This window comes from Dipodomys spectabilis, unplaced genomic scaffold (assembly GCF_019054845.1).
Source record: "Dipodomys spectabilis isolate Male_0828 unplaced genomic scaffold, ASM1905484v1 ptg000353l, whole genome shotgun sequence".
In the NCBI taxonomy this organism is placed as follows: domain Eukaryota; kingdom Metazoa; phylum Chordata; class Mammalia; order Rodentia; family Heteromyidae; genus Dipodomys; species Dipodomys spectabilis.
The window spans coordinates 1,439,065-1,454,836 of record NW_024871030.1 but is presented as its reverse complement, the minus strand read 5'-3'; the positions used below and the strand labels follow the sequence as shown (position 1 = coordinate 1,454,836).

The 15,772-nt window shown below is 36.1% G+C and overlaps 1 protein-coding gene across 1 annotated transcript; it reads right to left on the bottom strand.

Moving 5' to 3' along the window:
• Nucleotides 1-340: 340 nt before the first annotated feature.
• Nucleotides 341-1,494, bottom strand: Agtr2 (angiotensin II receptor type 2). Its single transcript, XM_042665832.1, has one exon. The coding sequence runs from the start codon at nt 1,463-1,465 to the stop codon at nt 377-379; it is 1,089 nt and encodes a 362-aa protein (XP_042521766.1). The 5' UTR covers nt 1,466-1,494; the 3' UTR covers nt 341-376.
• Nucleotides 1,495-15,772: the final 14,278 nt, after the last annotated feature.

Below are 15,772 nucleotides of genomic sequence, written 5' to 3'. Positions count from 1 at the left end.
TGTTCACGAGGAAAGAAAGATGATGGAATGGATATAAATCTCCCTTTAGAAATATTAGCATTTAGTGATAAATCCTGGAAAGCCTCAACTATCATTCACAATTCATTACTAATCATAATTTGAGATAGATCCTCAATTACTTGTATGTTATGGATATGTGTTATCAGTGATAATCTTGTGCCAATACACCAGAAAAACTGGAAAATTTCTGGAATTCACTAGAGGATAAAATTTACAGTTACACTTTGTTTACTGTTCTTAGAGGGAGTAAAGACTAGTTAAGGGGAACACTGATTTAACCAAAGACATTCAAAGATAATATACATGGGCCTCAAAACAAGTAGCTATGTTGGTTAAATGCGTTCCACTATCAGGTTTAAGACACGAAGGTGTCCATTTCTCTAAGAGAATTGCTTTTTCGGAAAGATACACTCTCTCTCTTGCCTTGGAGCCAAGTAATTGGAACCCTAAACATGCTGCGGAGCTTCTGTTGGAACCGGTTTCCAACAAAACAATACAGAAAGGGATTAACGCAGCTGTTGGTGAATCCCAGGAGGATGGCAAAAGGAAGTGCCAGGTCAATGACTGCTATAACTTCACAGCTATTAATGACACCCATCCAGGCCAGAGCATCCAGGAAGGTCAGAACATGGAAGGGAAGCCAGCAGATGATGAACGCCAGAACAACAGCAGCTGCCATCTTCAGGACTTGGTCACGGGTGATCCTGTTCTTCCCATAGCTATTGGTCTTCAATAAATGTTTTCTGATTCCAAAGTAACATGTTGCTATGAATATTAAAGGAATAATAAAACCAAGGATATTTTTCATTAGGGCAATTCCAGCTGACCATTGGGCATATTTCTCAGGTGGGAAAGCCATAATACAGGCATTCACTCCTAAGTATTCAATGGTTCTGACATCTCGGAAGTAAAATGTTGGCAGTGAGGACAGACAGGCCATACACCAAACAAGGGGAACTATATAAGATGCTTGCCAAGGATTTCTTCTTTGAGATAGAAAGGGGTAAATGACTGACTGGTACCTATCAACACTCATACAGGTAATAAAAAAAATACTTGCAAACATGTTCAGAGTCAGAAATGAACCAAAAACTTTGCACATCACAGGTCCAAAGAGCCAGTCATATCTGTGAGAATAATAGGTTGCCCAGAGAGGAAGAGTAGCCAAAAGGAGTAAGTCAGCCACAGCCAGGTTGAAGATGTAAATGCTAGAAACTTTTTTAGGACCCTTTTGACAACAAAACAATGTAACCACAATAGTATTAACAAGAAATCCAACCACAAAAATAATGTAGTACAGAATGGGAATTGCACTTAAATGTTTATCTGATGATTTGTGGGAGCAGTTAAAGGCAAACTCGTTGCCAGAGACATTGGCAAGTCCAAAGTGAAGACTGCTGGTGACATTTTTGCTGATGGTGGCAAGAGTGAAGTTGTCCTTCATATTGAAATGTCAGCAACTCACAATTCTTATACTTTCTGTAGAAGGAAGAGCATATAGTACAAAGCTCAGGGTATATTTAAATCATTAGGATTTTGAAAATTTGTCAAAGACAAAAAAACTAAGAAAATATTATAAAATAGGATCATATCTGTGGCGTAAGCATGGATTTTACATCTTGAGCAAGAAAAAACAATTTCTAAACAGTAATAAATAAGACATTTTAGCTTTAAGAACTGAAAATTCTGAACAAAACTACAGAAAATTATTATTATAAAGTCTAGTCAGTGTTAAAAAATTATGAAACAAATAAGAAGGAACTCCAAAATAAAAGCTAGTATTTCTTAAACACTTGAGCATCTACATCCGTGTACTTTCTAGAAATCATACTGCTATCTGCTGTTTCACAGAGAAATGCCTTATTCAAGGAACTAATTATATACAAATCATTATAGCTATGGAAAATGCAAGTAATGTAATCTATGGAAAAAATAGGTAAGTGTACAAATGACTGAAAAACTATGCAGGAGGAACATATTGGGATAGGGGATCATAGCTAGTTTTTACTAATTAAAACTAAGGTCTTTAATTTAATTTTTCCATTAACACAAATAGGAATTATAGCATATGTGCACATTTCCAAAAGCCTTCTGTTTATATTTTAATACAGAATATTAGTTTTATACATATATATGCATTTAAATTTAGTTTATTTCAAAGGAAAATAATGTACTTTGAATTTAAATTAGGACATGGAAAAGAAAAGAAAGTATCCAAACCTGTTCCAGGGTAGAGCCAGATAGTTTGGATTGCTCAATGAAATAGGAATTGACCATCAATTGACTAATCAGGATATAGTCCTATCACTTTTTTCTGCTATCTTTTCAGAACTAAATCAGTATTGCTCTCAAATGTTATAACCAGTGGTCAGCTTTGAAGAAAATTTGCCTAATTTTAACAGGCAACATTATTTTGAAACAAAAGAAAATTAGCTGAAGATAAACACAGCAGAGGAAAGACTATTACTTCAGATAGTTTCAAAGTATGTACTATTCCAGTCAGAAGGTAGTCACCATAGAACCTACTAATAACCAACAGACTATGATTTTTGCCTAAAGCTCATTCTCTTACATGACCTTAAAATTAACAAAAAAAAAATAAAGAAAATAAATCCCACTAAAGACTTACTGGCTGCTGAAGTTTAGAGCAGATATTATAAATCGGCTTGCCTAGTTCTCACATGCATTCCTGTAAGAGAAACAGCAATTAGATAATTTAGGAGTTTTGCAGAACACACAGTTAAAATACAGAAAAAAGGGAAAAGTTCATCCATGAAAAAAATATATTTTTATTTAATGTATGTTCTGCTTTTCGAGTCAAGTATGTATGAATTGTTCAGACTTACCTTAAAACTTCAGGCTGAAAAATGCTTTGAATTCTCTGCTTATTCGTTCGCTCTGGGACGTAATAGCACCAGATCTCTGGTTTCCTTCTTATATATTCAGTCTGTCCACTGGGGAGCCTTCAACCTACATAATTCTAGGGCTGACTTATGAACACTTGCCAGCTTTCCAGAGGGTTTTTTTTTCTGGCTGCAAAACATTAATCTGAAATTCTCACTGTCTCCAATCATAACAGCTCATTCAAATAAATCTCAAACAAAAAAATGAAGTTTCCACAAATGTGTTAGAGAATTTTGAAGTCAGTGGCTTACTTTAAAAGAAGAATATAATTCTTTGCAGTGTTCAGTTTCTTTTTTCCTGATACTGACATTCTAAACAAGTTAAGAAGTAAAATCTAGGGATTTTATTCTAATATCAGAGTCTTTGTTTGCAAACGTCTTTTGCATCCCACGGTCCTTTTTGAAACTTTTACCCGTTTATTAAAGAATGTAGCAACTTCACCTGAAGACTACAACTTTTAAAATTTCTACATTCCTTTAAAAAGTTTTTGTTGGCTTGCTTCAGGGAAGGGCATTGTGAAGATACAAAGAATAAAATTTTCATATGATGGAGAAGAAGTACTGATATTTATGGCTTAAATACAAAGCACACAGGGAAAAGAAGGATTAGACAGCCTTTTCAGCCTAATAACTTCTGTTGTTATTGTTTTTTCTTGTTGCAGTAGTAAAGATACCAACTTTACACACCAGACTAGTAGAAGCTAGAATGAGAAAACAAAGAAAGACAAAAAGGGGTAATGATCATGGATAGACACTAGATGACAATGAATACTGTGTGGTAAACACTGTGCTAAGTACTTTATGCTCAGTAGTTTAATAATGAGTCAATACAGCATACTGGTAAATAATGGCCTTTGGGATTCAACCACCTGGTTTCACAAGCCTAATCAAGTAGCCCTGGCCATGTTACTTTCTTGCTTCCTCTCTCAGTTTTCTCATCTGAGAAATAGAGATGATGTCAATTACCTACATCATGAACTTACAAAGATTAAATTAATGTACTTACTCAAAATGATGCCTAGCACATGGTAGATGCTTTTCTAAGCTATTAATAATGCCATTTTAGCAATCAAGAAACTAAGGTGCACAGACCTGAAATTTTTTAAAGTCACAGGGCTATTAAACAAGGACATTTGAATTTTGACTAAAGCAAACCAATGTCAAAGCTCATGCTTTTAACTCTGTACAACTAGACAAAGCACTAGCTGATCCTCTAATTTCATTCTTTGTCCTGGCAAATGAGACACATGTAGCCCTAGAGAAAAATCACTGTAGCCCATTCACCAGCTATTTCAAAATCATGAAAAAGAGGAGGAGTTTTGAAGAATGGCTAAGAAAGGGGAAGTACTTTTCGTAATTTTATTAGCAAAATGGAGAACAAAGAAGATAAATGTGTAAGTAATTTCTGTAGTTAGTAAAGTAGTTAGAGATGTTGGGATAGTTAAATAGGCAAAAGGAACCCAAGGTTTGATACAGATTGTATTTTTCTGAGAAACAGTAAAAGTGTACCTATCTGTTGCTATATGCTCTCAGAAGGGGAGGAGGATTGCCTTGCCACTCTTAGCTAACTGACTAAATACAGTACAGAAAGGATAGACCTGTTGATAAAGGACAAAATTACCAAAGGAAATTGCAAATGTGATGACAAAATGCACTTGGTTTTTCATATTTTTTGTTCCTACATTAATATTAGTCAGTCCTGTAACATAGAGGCAGACAAAACCAGTTAGAAGACTTCCTCTTTGTAAGATTCCAAGATTTACTATTATAGCATTTCTTTTGAATACATTGAATTTGAAACATTGATAAAAAAAACACCTAACATACATATGTATCACTTTATTAAATCTCCAAATCCTTGTTTCCTATGTGCTGCACAGATTCAAGTTGAAGCTCTAGCCAAATGATGGAAAACTGATGCTTGGGAAATGAGGAGCACATATGTTTATCGGCAGGAGACTTGAAATGGGACCTGGGTTCACTGTTTAAGCTTGGCTTCTCCCTCCATTTCAAATGTTTGTTTTTTTCCATATACACGTGAATTTTCCAAGTCAGTGACTCTTGAGTAGTCACAATGGGTCAGATTCCCATCCTGCTCTATTTCTAGCCCCCTTCCATGCCCTTTGCAAAGAAACAGACAGGAGGTGAGCTATAAACTTTTAAGAACAAACTGAAGGCTTGCCTCTGGGAGACCTAACCTTGAAAACTCCCTAGAAACAGGGGACCTTGTCTAGAGCTTTTGTCCTTCATTACAGTAAGTTCTGACGTAGATAAAGTTTAAAGAGGCACACATTTCCCAAATAAAGACATTGACTTTGTTTCTTCATAATTTTAGAAGCAAAAGATTTTCAAAAGCCAAAGAAAGATTTTGTAACTGTAGGGAAATAAAGGAAAAAGAAAAACGAATAGCAATTATATTGGCATGACTTGATACAAAAATACAGTATATTATTGATTCCAAAAAGAACTCTTAGTTAAGCTGACAATGTAAATGCACTTTTGAGAGTCAAATAAATGTTAGCCATGTAAGCAATACACCACATAAAAAAACCACTCTCCTGGAAACAAGGGCTAGTTTTTTTCACTTCACAATTGACTTTAAAACTTTGGGGTTTTTTTTGGGGGGGTCCGGTCGTGGGGCCTGAACTCTGGGCCTGGGCGCTGTCCCTCAGCTTTTCAGCTCAAGGCTAGCACTCTACCACTTGAGCCACAGTGCCACTTCCATGAATTAAGCAGTTTCAGGACAGTGCTGCTGGATTAGTAGAATTAAACAATGGTAAATTACAGTTTTTTTCTAAAGAGTAACTATTGTTTTTATGAGATTACTTCACATAAATTTTACAGAACCAGATTTTTTAATGTTCTTCAGAGGTATTTCCCCTCTGCTGAAAGCATACCTGATTCATAAGAAAATTATATTTACCTTTCTTACTACTCTCCTCCCCACATACGGATGATGCGTCAAAGAAGAAAGGAAATACATAAATGCAAAATTTTGCTCAAATATGCCCTGGTTTACAGGGGTAAGAATTAGATGTGCAGATTATGGAATGATTGGATATATATGGACCTTACTTTTTGTCTGTTTCCCCCCCACCACTCTATGCACCTCTCCTAGTCCCTATCTAGAACAATATCATTTCCACTTCTCCCTAATTCAAAACACATACATTTACATACATATACCACAAACATAATTCAAATCAATCTTCCTTCATTGCACTTTTCCACAGGTAATTTAATTGATACTCTTTGACATCTGCTGCTTCTTGAATGAAAAGTAGTTAAGAAATTGTTTATTATCAGTAAATCATGCCTTTATTTGGATATAAAATATTGGGAACAGAAATATCCGCATCAAAGCACCTGGGAAAATATAAGGTCTTTTATTAGCACTTGTTGTCACATTGACCACTTTGTAGAAACATGAATAAAAATTCAGTGAAATGGACAACACAAGTGCTTAAATGCACCCAATGAACTATCTGTATAGGTATGACATACTAATGGGAAAGGCTATTAAATCACTTAACAAGGTGGAATTCATGCAGTGAGATGAATGGACATCTGACTCAGTACATTCCTTAGACCAATTCCTTCCAGCTGAATCTGGTTTCAAGAACAGAGGAAAAAAGGAGAATTTCAATTTGTCTTTTCACCAGACACCTGCAAGCCTGAGCATCATGTTCAAACCAGAATCTTACAGAAGGCAACATTGTAGTTCCACCAAATAGCATCTCCAATGTTCATTTGAAAAAAATAAGTTAAGAACTGTCTACATTCTTTGCCTTCATTAGCTGATTTGACATTTGTAGCTGTTACAACTAAATTGATTACTTTGAGTTAAACTGAAAAGTTCTCAGAGCTAATCAATTATTTTCACAGTATTTAAACACCACTATCAAGTAAAGGAGACAAGTTGGGGAGATATTGTTAGATCAAATCTCTCAAAGGGTAGTGGGTCTACCTCTAGAGTTTGATCCTCAGGTTTGAGGCCTAGAAATTAAATCTTCTTGAGATTCCCCGAGTATTGGTGGCACTTGTACCAACCAAATTTTCACTAGACTGATGTGCTAACTTAGTGGTAAATTATTGTTTTACAATAGAAATGTACCATTTTCCAATCACTATTAGGTTAGGCTGTAAACCTAGAATGAATCAAATCTGTTCATTTCCAAACATTACTCATTTTTAGAAACATCATATTCCTTATCAAATTCAAGTTAAGCCTAATAGTTTTCATGTGTATTGTTGTAACTGAGCAGTTTGGGAAAACCAGTTGTAGATGGAGATTTCCTGTGATTAATAAGACTGTGCTTAAGGTAGAGGGTAAGAGCTAGGCATATTGATGCATGCCTATAATTCTTTTTTTTTTTTAATTTTATTTTATTTTATTTGAGAACATACTGTACAGAGGGGTTACAATTACATGGGCAGGATAATGCATACATTTCTTACCAAGCATTGCAGCCTCCTCCTTTGTTTACCCTTCACCTCCCTTCCCAGCCTCCCCCCTCCCTCCCACCCAATCATACCCCCCCACCCCCCCCACCGACATTGTAAAGCTGGTTTTGACATGACATTTTGTACTTCTCATTGTTGCAACAGGTCCACCTGAATCCTTAAACGACTTGTTTGTCCCCATCTCCTCCACATGTTATACTGACATCAAATATAGTGAAAGCGGGGGTTACACTGTGGGGGAGGGACATACAAAGCAACAAAGAAATAATCTTATAAATGCGTTAGAAATACATGCATGAAAGAAACAAAAACATTAAAATACATATTTGAGGTTTCGTTTTCCTAACATCACATTATCTGACTTTTTCCGCTTGACTCATACCTATACTAGATATTGCAAATAAGGGAAACCATGGGACCTATGTTTCTTTGGGCCTGGCTTACTTCACTTAATATAATTTTTTCCAAGCCTTTCCATTTCCTAACAAATGGGGAAATGTCATTCTTTCTGATGGAGGCATAGAATTCCATTGTGTATATATACCACATCTTCTTGATCCATTCATCTACTGAGGGGCATCTGGGTTGGTTCCATGTCTTAGCTATGGTAAATAATGCTGCAATAAACATAGTTGTGCTGGTAGCTTTAGTGTGGCCTTGTTTGTGATCATTTGGGTAAATGCCCAAAAGTGGGATTGCTGGGTCATTGGGGAGCTCTATGTGGAGTCTTTTGAGGAACCTCCATACTGCTTTCCAAAGTGGTTGAACAAGTTTACATTCCCACCAACAATGAAGTAAGGTTCCTTTCTGTCCACATCCCCTCCAGCATCTGTTGTTGTTAGAGTTCTTGATTTTTGCTGTTCTAACTGGAGTGAGGTGATATCTCAATGTTGTTTTGATTTGCATTTCTTTTATGGCTAGGGATGTTGAACATTTCTTCATGTGTCTATTGGCCATCCTTCTTTCTTCTTCAGAGAAGCTTCTCTTTAAGTCTTTCGCCCACTTACTTATTGGGCAGTTGTTTCTTTGAGGATTTGTTGTTGGGTGGTTTAATTTTTTGAGTTCCAAGTATATTTTAGATATGAGACCCTTGTCCGTTGTATGGCTAGTAAAGATCTTCTCCCAGTCCGTGGGCTTTCTATTGATCTTGCTAGCTATGTCATTTGCCCTGCAGAAGCTCTGCAACCTTATACAATCCCATTTGTCCAGCCTTTCTTTGATTTGTTGTGTTTCCGGGTCTCTATTCAGAAAATTTTGGCCTGAGCCAAGGAGACCCAGGGTTTCTCCTATTCCATCCTGTAATGTTTTCAGAGTGTCTGCTTTGAGTTCAAGGTCTTTGATCCATTTGGAGTTGATTCTGGTGCAGGGTGATATATAAGGATCTAGCTTTAGTTTTCTACATGTAGTTAACCAGTTTTGCCAGCACCATTTACTGAAGAGGCTGTCTGTCTTCCATTCTATTGTTTTAGCTCCCTTATCGAAGATTAGATGGCTATAGGTCTGTAGGTTCATTTCTGGGTTTTCAATTCTATTCCATTGGTCCTGAGGTCTGTTCTTATGCCAATACCAAGCTGTTTTGATTACTATGGCTTTATAGTAGAGTTTGAAATTTGGTATTGATATTCCTCCAGCCGTGTTCTTTCCGTTGAGGAGCGTTTTTGCTATTCGGGGTCTTTTATTGTTCCATATGAATTTTTGGATTGCCTCTTCTATTTCCTTGAAGAATGAGGGTGGAATTTTGATAGGTACTGCGTTGAATTTGTAGATAGCCTTGGGAAGTATTGCCATTTTCACGATGTTAATCTTTCCAATCCAGGAGCATGGGAGGTTTTGCCATTTTTTAAGTTCTGTGTTGATTTCCTTTTTCAAGATTTTAAAGTTTTCATCATAGAGGTCCTTCACTTCTTTAGTTAAGTTAATTCCTAGGTATTTTATTTTTTGTGGGGCTATTACAAATGGAGTTGCTTTCCTAACTTCAGCCACACTTTTCTCATTGTTGGCATACAGAAAAGCCATTGATTTTTGGGGGTTAATTTTATAACCTGCTACTTTGCCAAAGTTTTGAATCAGCTTGAGTAATTTGGGAGTGGAGTCTATGGGATTCTTTAAATACAAGATCATGTCATCTGCAAAGAGGGAGAGTTTTATTTCTTCTTTCCCTATTTGGATCCCCTTTATGTCTGCTTGATGCATGCCTATAATTCTAAAGCAGGAAAACCATGAATTTGAGGGCAGACTAGGCTACACTCTGAGTTACAGGACAGCCAGAGCTACATAGTAAGACCCTAAAGCACACTCTCCATCTCTGTCCCAGTATCAAGAAATAAGAAAAATCTGGCTTGATGACAGTGCAATCATACCAGGAAAGCTGGTAACTAGGATCATATTTCACTTCAGCTCTGTGGTGCTTCTTTTCAGACATTGTTATTCTAGAATCATGAATGATAAGCACTCTAAGCCATCATTTCCACCAGTTTTGCCTCCAGGAACCCTCTGTTCATACATTATTTTGCATATCACTTATTAACTCCTGAAGCTTATAGTTAAGTCCCTGATCTAGGCAGCATAGAAGTCACTCAAGCTCTGCCTTAACTAATCAATTAGACATCTTCTCAGAGTTTTTAAGTGAAGAGAGCAATCCTTTAACAACATAAGAGGGACAATGGCAAACAAAAACTCTTTCCAAAACTACCCATTCATTCAGAGTAAATATTCAGAAGGGAATGGTTACTTGGTTTTAAGATCATTCACTCCCACTTATCATTTAGGCTCCTAAAAATATATTTTAAACAACAGAGTTGTATGGCTCGGTGTATTTTTCTTGTGAGACACAAAACAATTTAGAATTAGAAGATGAAGCAAGATGTCAGGAGGTTTGGGGTGGGGTTCTGGATGGATCCTAGAGTTTTTGCTCCAAGGAAATGAGAACAGGATGGTTATGATGAGAATGCTGAGACTGCTTAGCCTTTCATGTCTTTATTCTACAGATACTTGGATTCTGATTTTAACAAAGATTTATAAAATCTGTAAAAGACAGAAGAATTGATAATCCAAATAATTTGCTATGTGTCTACAAACAAAATAGCTTATGTTTGAATATCTAGAAGCTGAGAATATTCTTTATAATTATCTCATTGTCTGTTGTTTCAGTATTAACAGTCCTGTTCTATACTGGTCTCATTTTATGTGGGACACACAACTGAAGTTATTTTCCCATAGCTGTTTTTTTTATTGAAGTCTAAGATATATATTCAAATGTTTTTTTTTTTGCTTTCATGTGATTGTTTCTAACACATTTATAAGATTATTTCTTGGTTGCTATGTATGCCCCTCCCCCACAGTATAACCCCTGCTTTCACTGTATTTGATGTCGGTATAATTTGTGGAGGGGAAGGGGAAAAACAAATCGTTTAAATAGGAATACGGGTGGATCCATTGCAACAATGAGATGTACAAGTCGTTATATCCAAAACGAACTTTACAACTTTGGTGGAGGGGGGGGAGGTGGGGAAGATTGGGTGGGGGGGGTGGGGGGGAGGGGGGAGGATGGGAAAGGATGAGAAGGGGAAACAAAGGAGGAGGCTACAATGCTTGATAAGAAATGTACTCATCATCTTGCCCATGTAATTGTAACCCCTCTGTACAGTATTTTCACAATAAAAAACCCACCTAGTATCTTTTAGTATACTCACAAAGCTGTGTAACTACCACCACTATATAATTCTAAAATATTTGCATCATCCCTAAAAGAAGTTTGATGCTCATTAAACTTTACTCTGCATTAATCCTGATATCTAGCCTCAGTTCTTCTGTTTTAAGATTAAAATATGATCTATGGCCTAGAAATTACAAAGGATATTGTCTTAAGAAAAATGTAACAAATCAGTATAAATGAATGAATTTTAAGAACAGAAGAGCGTTACAACTTCCATTGCACTTTAGTTATTTGTAGTGGCTTAGATCTGTGGCCCTACAGATTGCAGTAAACTAAACACTTGTCCAGTGAGCATTCAATCCTGTTAGCTTAAGCCAACTTCCCCCTAACTATACATTCCTGTTGAGATCATTTGCACTAAACTCCCAGTTGGAAAGTTTCTTTGGCATTAATGCAAAAAAAAAATGTTAAATAAATAGACTCGAGTTGATTCTATTTGAAGGTCCCCCAAACGTTTTTTAATAATTAAGTTTTTTATTGTGCAAATACTGTACAAAGTGGTTACAGTTACATGAGCAAGGTAATGAGTACATTTCCTATCCCCAATTCTTGCCTCCTCCCCCAAACTTTTTGTGAAAAGAAGCTACTTTTCATTTCCGAATACACAATGTCTCCAGAGAGTTGTGAGGGAGGCACTGAAGTTAAAGAATGTAAATAAAATACAGAAAAGGAAATTAAGTACTGTTCTGGGCACTTGACACCCATATAATTTGCAACAATCCTAAAAGATGTTTACCTTCTCTGTCTTAGAAATAAAAAGATTGAAGAACAAAGAGGTTAAATAGCTTGCCCAAGTTCAAACTGTTAGTAAATTACAGAACTGAGGCTCCAACATTGTAGCAAATACAAAGCACAAGAGAAATTAATTGCCTTGATGCAACAGTTATTTCTAAGCATCTAGGTATTCTCTAGGTAAAAGTCAATCACAATTTTTTTCAAACATTAACAGGATACTTTATATAACAAGTATAATGCTGCTGTAAAAGAAATGCTTTTTTCTTTATTGACCTGACTGAAAGTGCCCATAGATAAGAGCAAGTCAATAAGGTAAAATATCTTTGTATTATAGCAGTTCATTAGATAAATTTGTTTACAAAGTTAGATTTGTTTAAAATTTTAATTGACTATATACATTCCTATGGAGTACTGAAACAGTCTTTGTGTGTGTGTGTGTGTGTGTGTGTGTGTGTGTGTGTTGGTTGGTTCTGGGGATTGAACTCAGGACATGGGGTGCTGTCCCTAAGCTATTTTGCTCAAGGCTAGCACTCTACCACTTGAGCCACAGCTCCACTTCCAACCTTTGGGGAGTTTATTGGAGATAAGAATCCCATGCACTTTCCTGTTGCACTGGCTTCAAACCATGATCCTCACATCTCAGCCTCTTAAGTAGCTAGGATTACAAGCATGGGCCACTGGCACCTGGCTGAAACATTCCCTTTAAGAAGTGTAAACATTGTTGGTGGGAGTGTAAACTTGTTCAACCACTTTGGAAAGTAGTATGGAGGTTCCTCAAAAGACTCCACATAGAGCTCCCCTATGACCCAGCAATCCCACTTTTGGGCATTTACCCAAATGATCTCAAACAAGACCATACTAAAGCTACCAGAACAACTATGTTTATTGCAGCATTATTTACCATATTATTTACCATAGCTAAGATATGGAACCAACCCAGATGCCCCTCAGTAGATGAATGCATCAAGAAAATGTGGTATATATACACAATGGAATTCTATGCTTCCATCAGAAAGAATGACATTGCCCTATTTGTTAGGAAATGAAAGACTTGGAAAAAATTATATTAAGTGAAGTAAGCCAGGCCCAAAGAAACATAGGTCCCATGGTTTCCCTTATTTGCAATATTTATGTCTGAGTCAAGCAGAAATGGTCAGATAAGTTGATGTTAGGGGAATGAACCCCAAGATAAGTATTCAAATGTTTTTTTTTCTTTCATGCAATTGTTTCTAACATATTTATAAGATGATTTCTATGTTGTTTTGTATGTCCCTCCCTCACAGCATAACCCCTGCTTTCACTGTATTTGATATTGGTATAATTTATGGAGGGGAAGGGCAAAAACAAATTGTTTAAATAGGGATACAGGTGGACCCATTGCAACAATGATATGTACAAGTTGTTATGTTGAAAAACGAACTTTACAACTTTGGTGGGGGGGGGAGGATAGGGTAGGGAGAGGTGGGGGGAGTATGGGAAGGGATGGGCAGGGGAAACAAAAAGGAGGCAACAATGCTTGATAATAAGTGTACTCGTTATCTTGCCCATGTAATTGTAACTCCTCTGTATGGTATTCTCACAATAAAAAATAAAATAAAATAAAAAAAAAGAAGTATAAAATACAATAAGAGAATGGTATGCATTCTGATCTTAGATTTTGGACTTCTAAAATTTTGTTTTTTCCTCTGAATTATTTTTCAGTACTCAAGATTAAACCAAAGGCCTCATATGCTAACTCTGAGGTATACTCTCAGACCTACCCTTGAAATCCTGTTAAATACTATGAGAACTTCCAGGCACCTCTATGAAAGAGTAAATAATAGTGTAAATGGGAAGTATGAACTAAATTAAATATTCAGGTAATAATATCTAGGGAATAATACTTTTCCACTCTGCCATACAGTGCACATAGTGTAGAAAAGGGATAGAGGAAACAAATGCGCAAGATTCAAGTTCGTTGCTTCAGTTGTTGAAAAGCTATTCAGTCAGAATAATTAATTGGTTTGGAACAGTAAGTTGATTGTAGTTATTCTGAGCTTATTTTCAGGTTCAACCATCAGAGCTATAGGAGGGAATGATACTTCTGTCTCTTGGAAGCATGTTGTATTCAGAGAAGCATGCAGTTTTTCAAAGGAAGCACATGGAGAATGAAGGAATGAAAGAGATTGCCTCCTTCACCAGCCAACTGTGCTAAATATGGTTGTTACTGGAAAAGTTTATTTCAATATTTTATAATGTGAGCAAGCTCTTGGTGTGCTCATGTCGAATACTGTTGACATTATCCACATCATCTTTGCAGCCTGAGCTTTATTTAAGTATTCATTCTTTCAAAGATCATACTCTCAAGGCCTACCATGTACCCAGGTTTTGGACCAAATTCTGGGAATATAGATATAAATCACTAGGAGCTTATAGTCTATTTCAAAGGATAAACTCTTCATAACAATTTCCTTCTCTTTTTTGGCTTTTGCAAATATGAGAATGCCTTAGGAGCATTCTTAAGGAAATAAATGAGGAGAAAATACAACTGAAAGCTACCTCTCCTCTGGAATACTTTATACTAGGAAAGGAAAGTGCAAAAGTAGAAACTCTCAGAATTGTACAGAAGACAGTTGGCTGTTGAGAGACTTTCTCAGATAAAATATTGCCACTTCATCAATGGCAGAGTCTTCCTTATCTCTCCCTACCCACTTCTTTATATCTTTCCTCTTCCTGTCCCTCTTCATAGTTTTTTTTTTCTTTCAGCAATCTTTGCATTTGTCCTTGTTACTGTTTTTGTAACTTGTGTGGAACTGACTGAATTAACAAATGTATTTTCCACATGTGACATATTCAAAGTGATAGTCATCATTGGTCTCAAGGACCAGACAGTTCAAATGATTAGATAAATAACCTCTGTATCATATGGACAGATCAAGGTAACAATGTGGCTGTTAGTGAGAGGCTGACCTCAAAGAAATGGGCTATTGTCTTTAAATTTATAGACACTTAAGAGTATACTACTACTCTGAATGGACTTGGGGTGCCAACCTCTTATGAATTTATGCTTATAGAGTTAAAAGAAAAATGAAATGTTTAAAATATAATACTTTGAAATCACATTAAAAAGATTTTGAAGCCAGGCTCGAGTGGCTATTGCCTTTAATCCTAGCTACTCAGGAGTCTAAGATCTTAGGATCATGGTTCAAAGCCGGCCTGGGCAGGAAGGTCTGTGAGATTCTTTTCTCCAATAAACTATTCAGAAAAGGCCAGACATGGTATTGTAGCTCAAGTTTGAGAGTGCTAGCCTTGAGCACAAAGAGGCTCAGGGACAGCTCCCAGGCCCTGAGTTCAAGACCCAGGACCAGCTAAAGATATAAATATAGATATAGATATAGATATATCCATACATGATACTGGTTAGAAACATAAATCCCTGACATAAAAGCAGACATATAGATGAGTGGAACAGAACAAAAAGTCTAGAGAAAAACTACAGCCAACCAAATGTGTTAAGAACATGCATTGAAAAAAGGAAAGTATTTTTGGTAAATGGTATTGGAAAAATTATATATCCACACTAAGAAGAATATTATACAACTATCTCTCACCAAATATCAACTGAGAATAAGTTGAATGTGTAAATATAAGAAGTGAAACTTCAAATGTACTATAAGAAAACATAGGGGAAATGCTTCAGGATATTAGAATGGGCAAAAAACACAGAAAACAAAATAAAAATAAAAGCTAGGCAAATGCCATTACTTAAATTTTAAAAAAAACTTCCATACCACATGAGGTAAAGTCAGTAGGGTAAACATATAACCTAAAAAATGAAAGAAAATATTGCAAACAATGTATTGGACAAAAAGCTGATATCCAGGACATATAGGGAATACTAAAATTCAATAGCATAATTAAAACATGTAACTCAATTAAAAATGGGCAATTAGAC

Bases quoted from the DNA above. Each gene is read 5' to 3' on its own strand.
- Agtr2 (XM_042665832.1), bottom strand. From the start codon at position 1,465: ATGAAGGACAACTTCACTCTTGCCACCATCAGCAAAAATGTCACCAGC.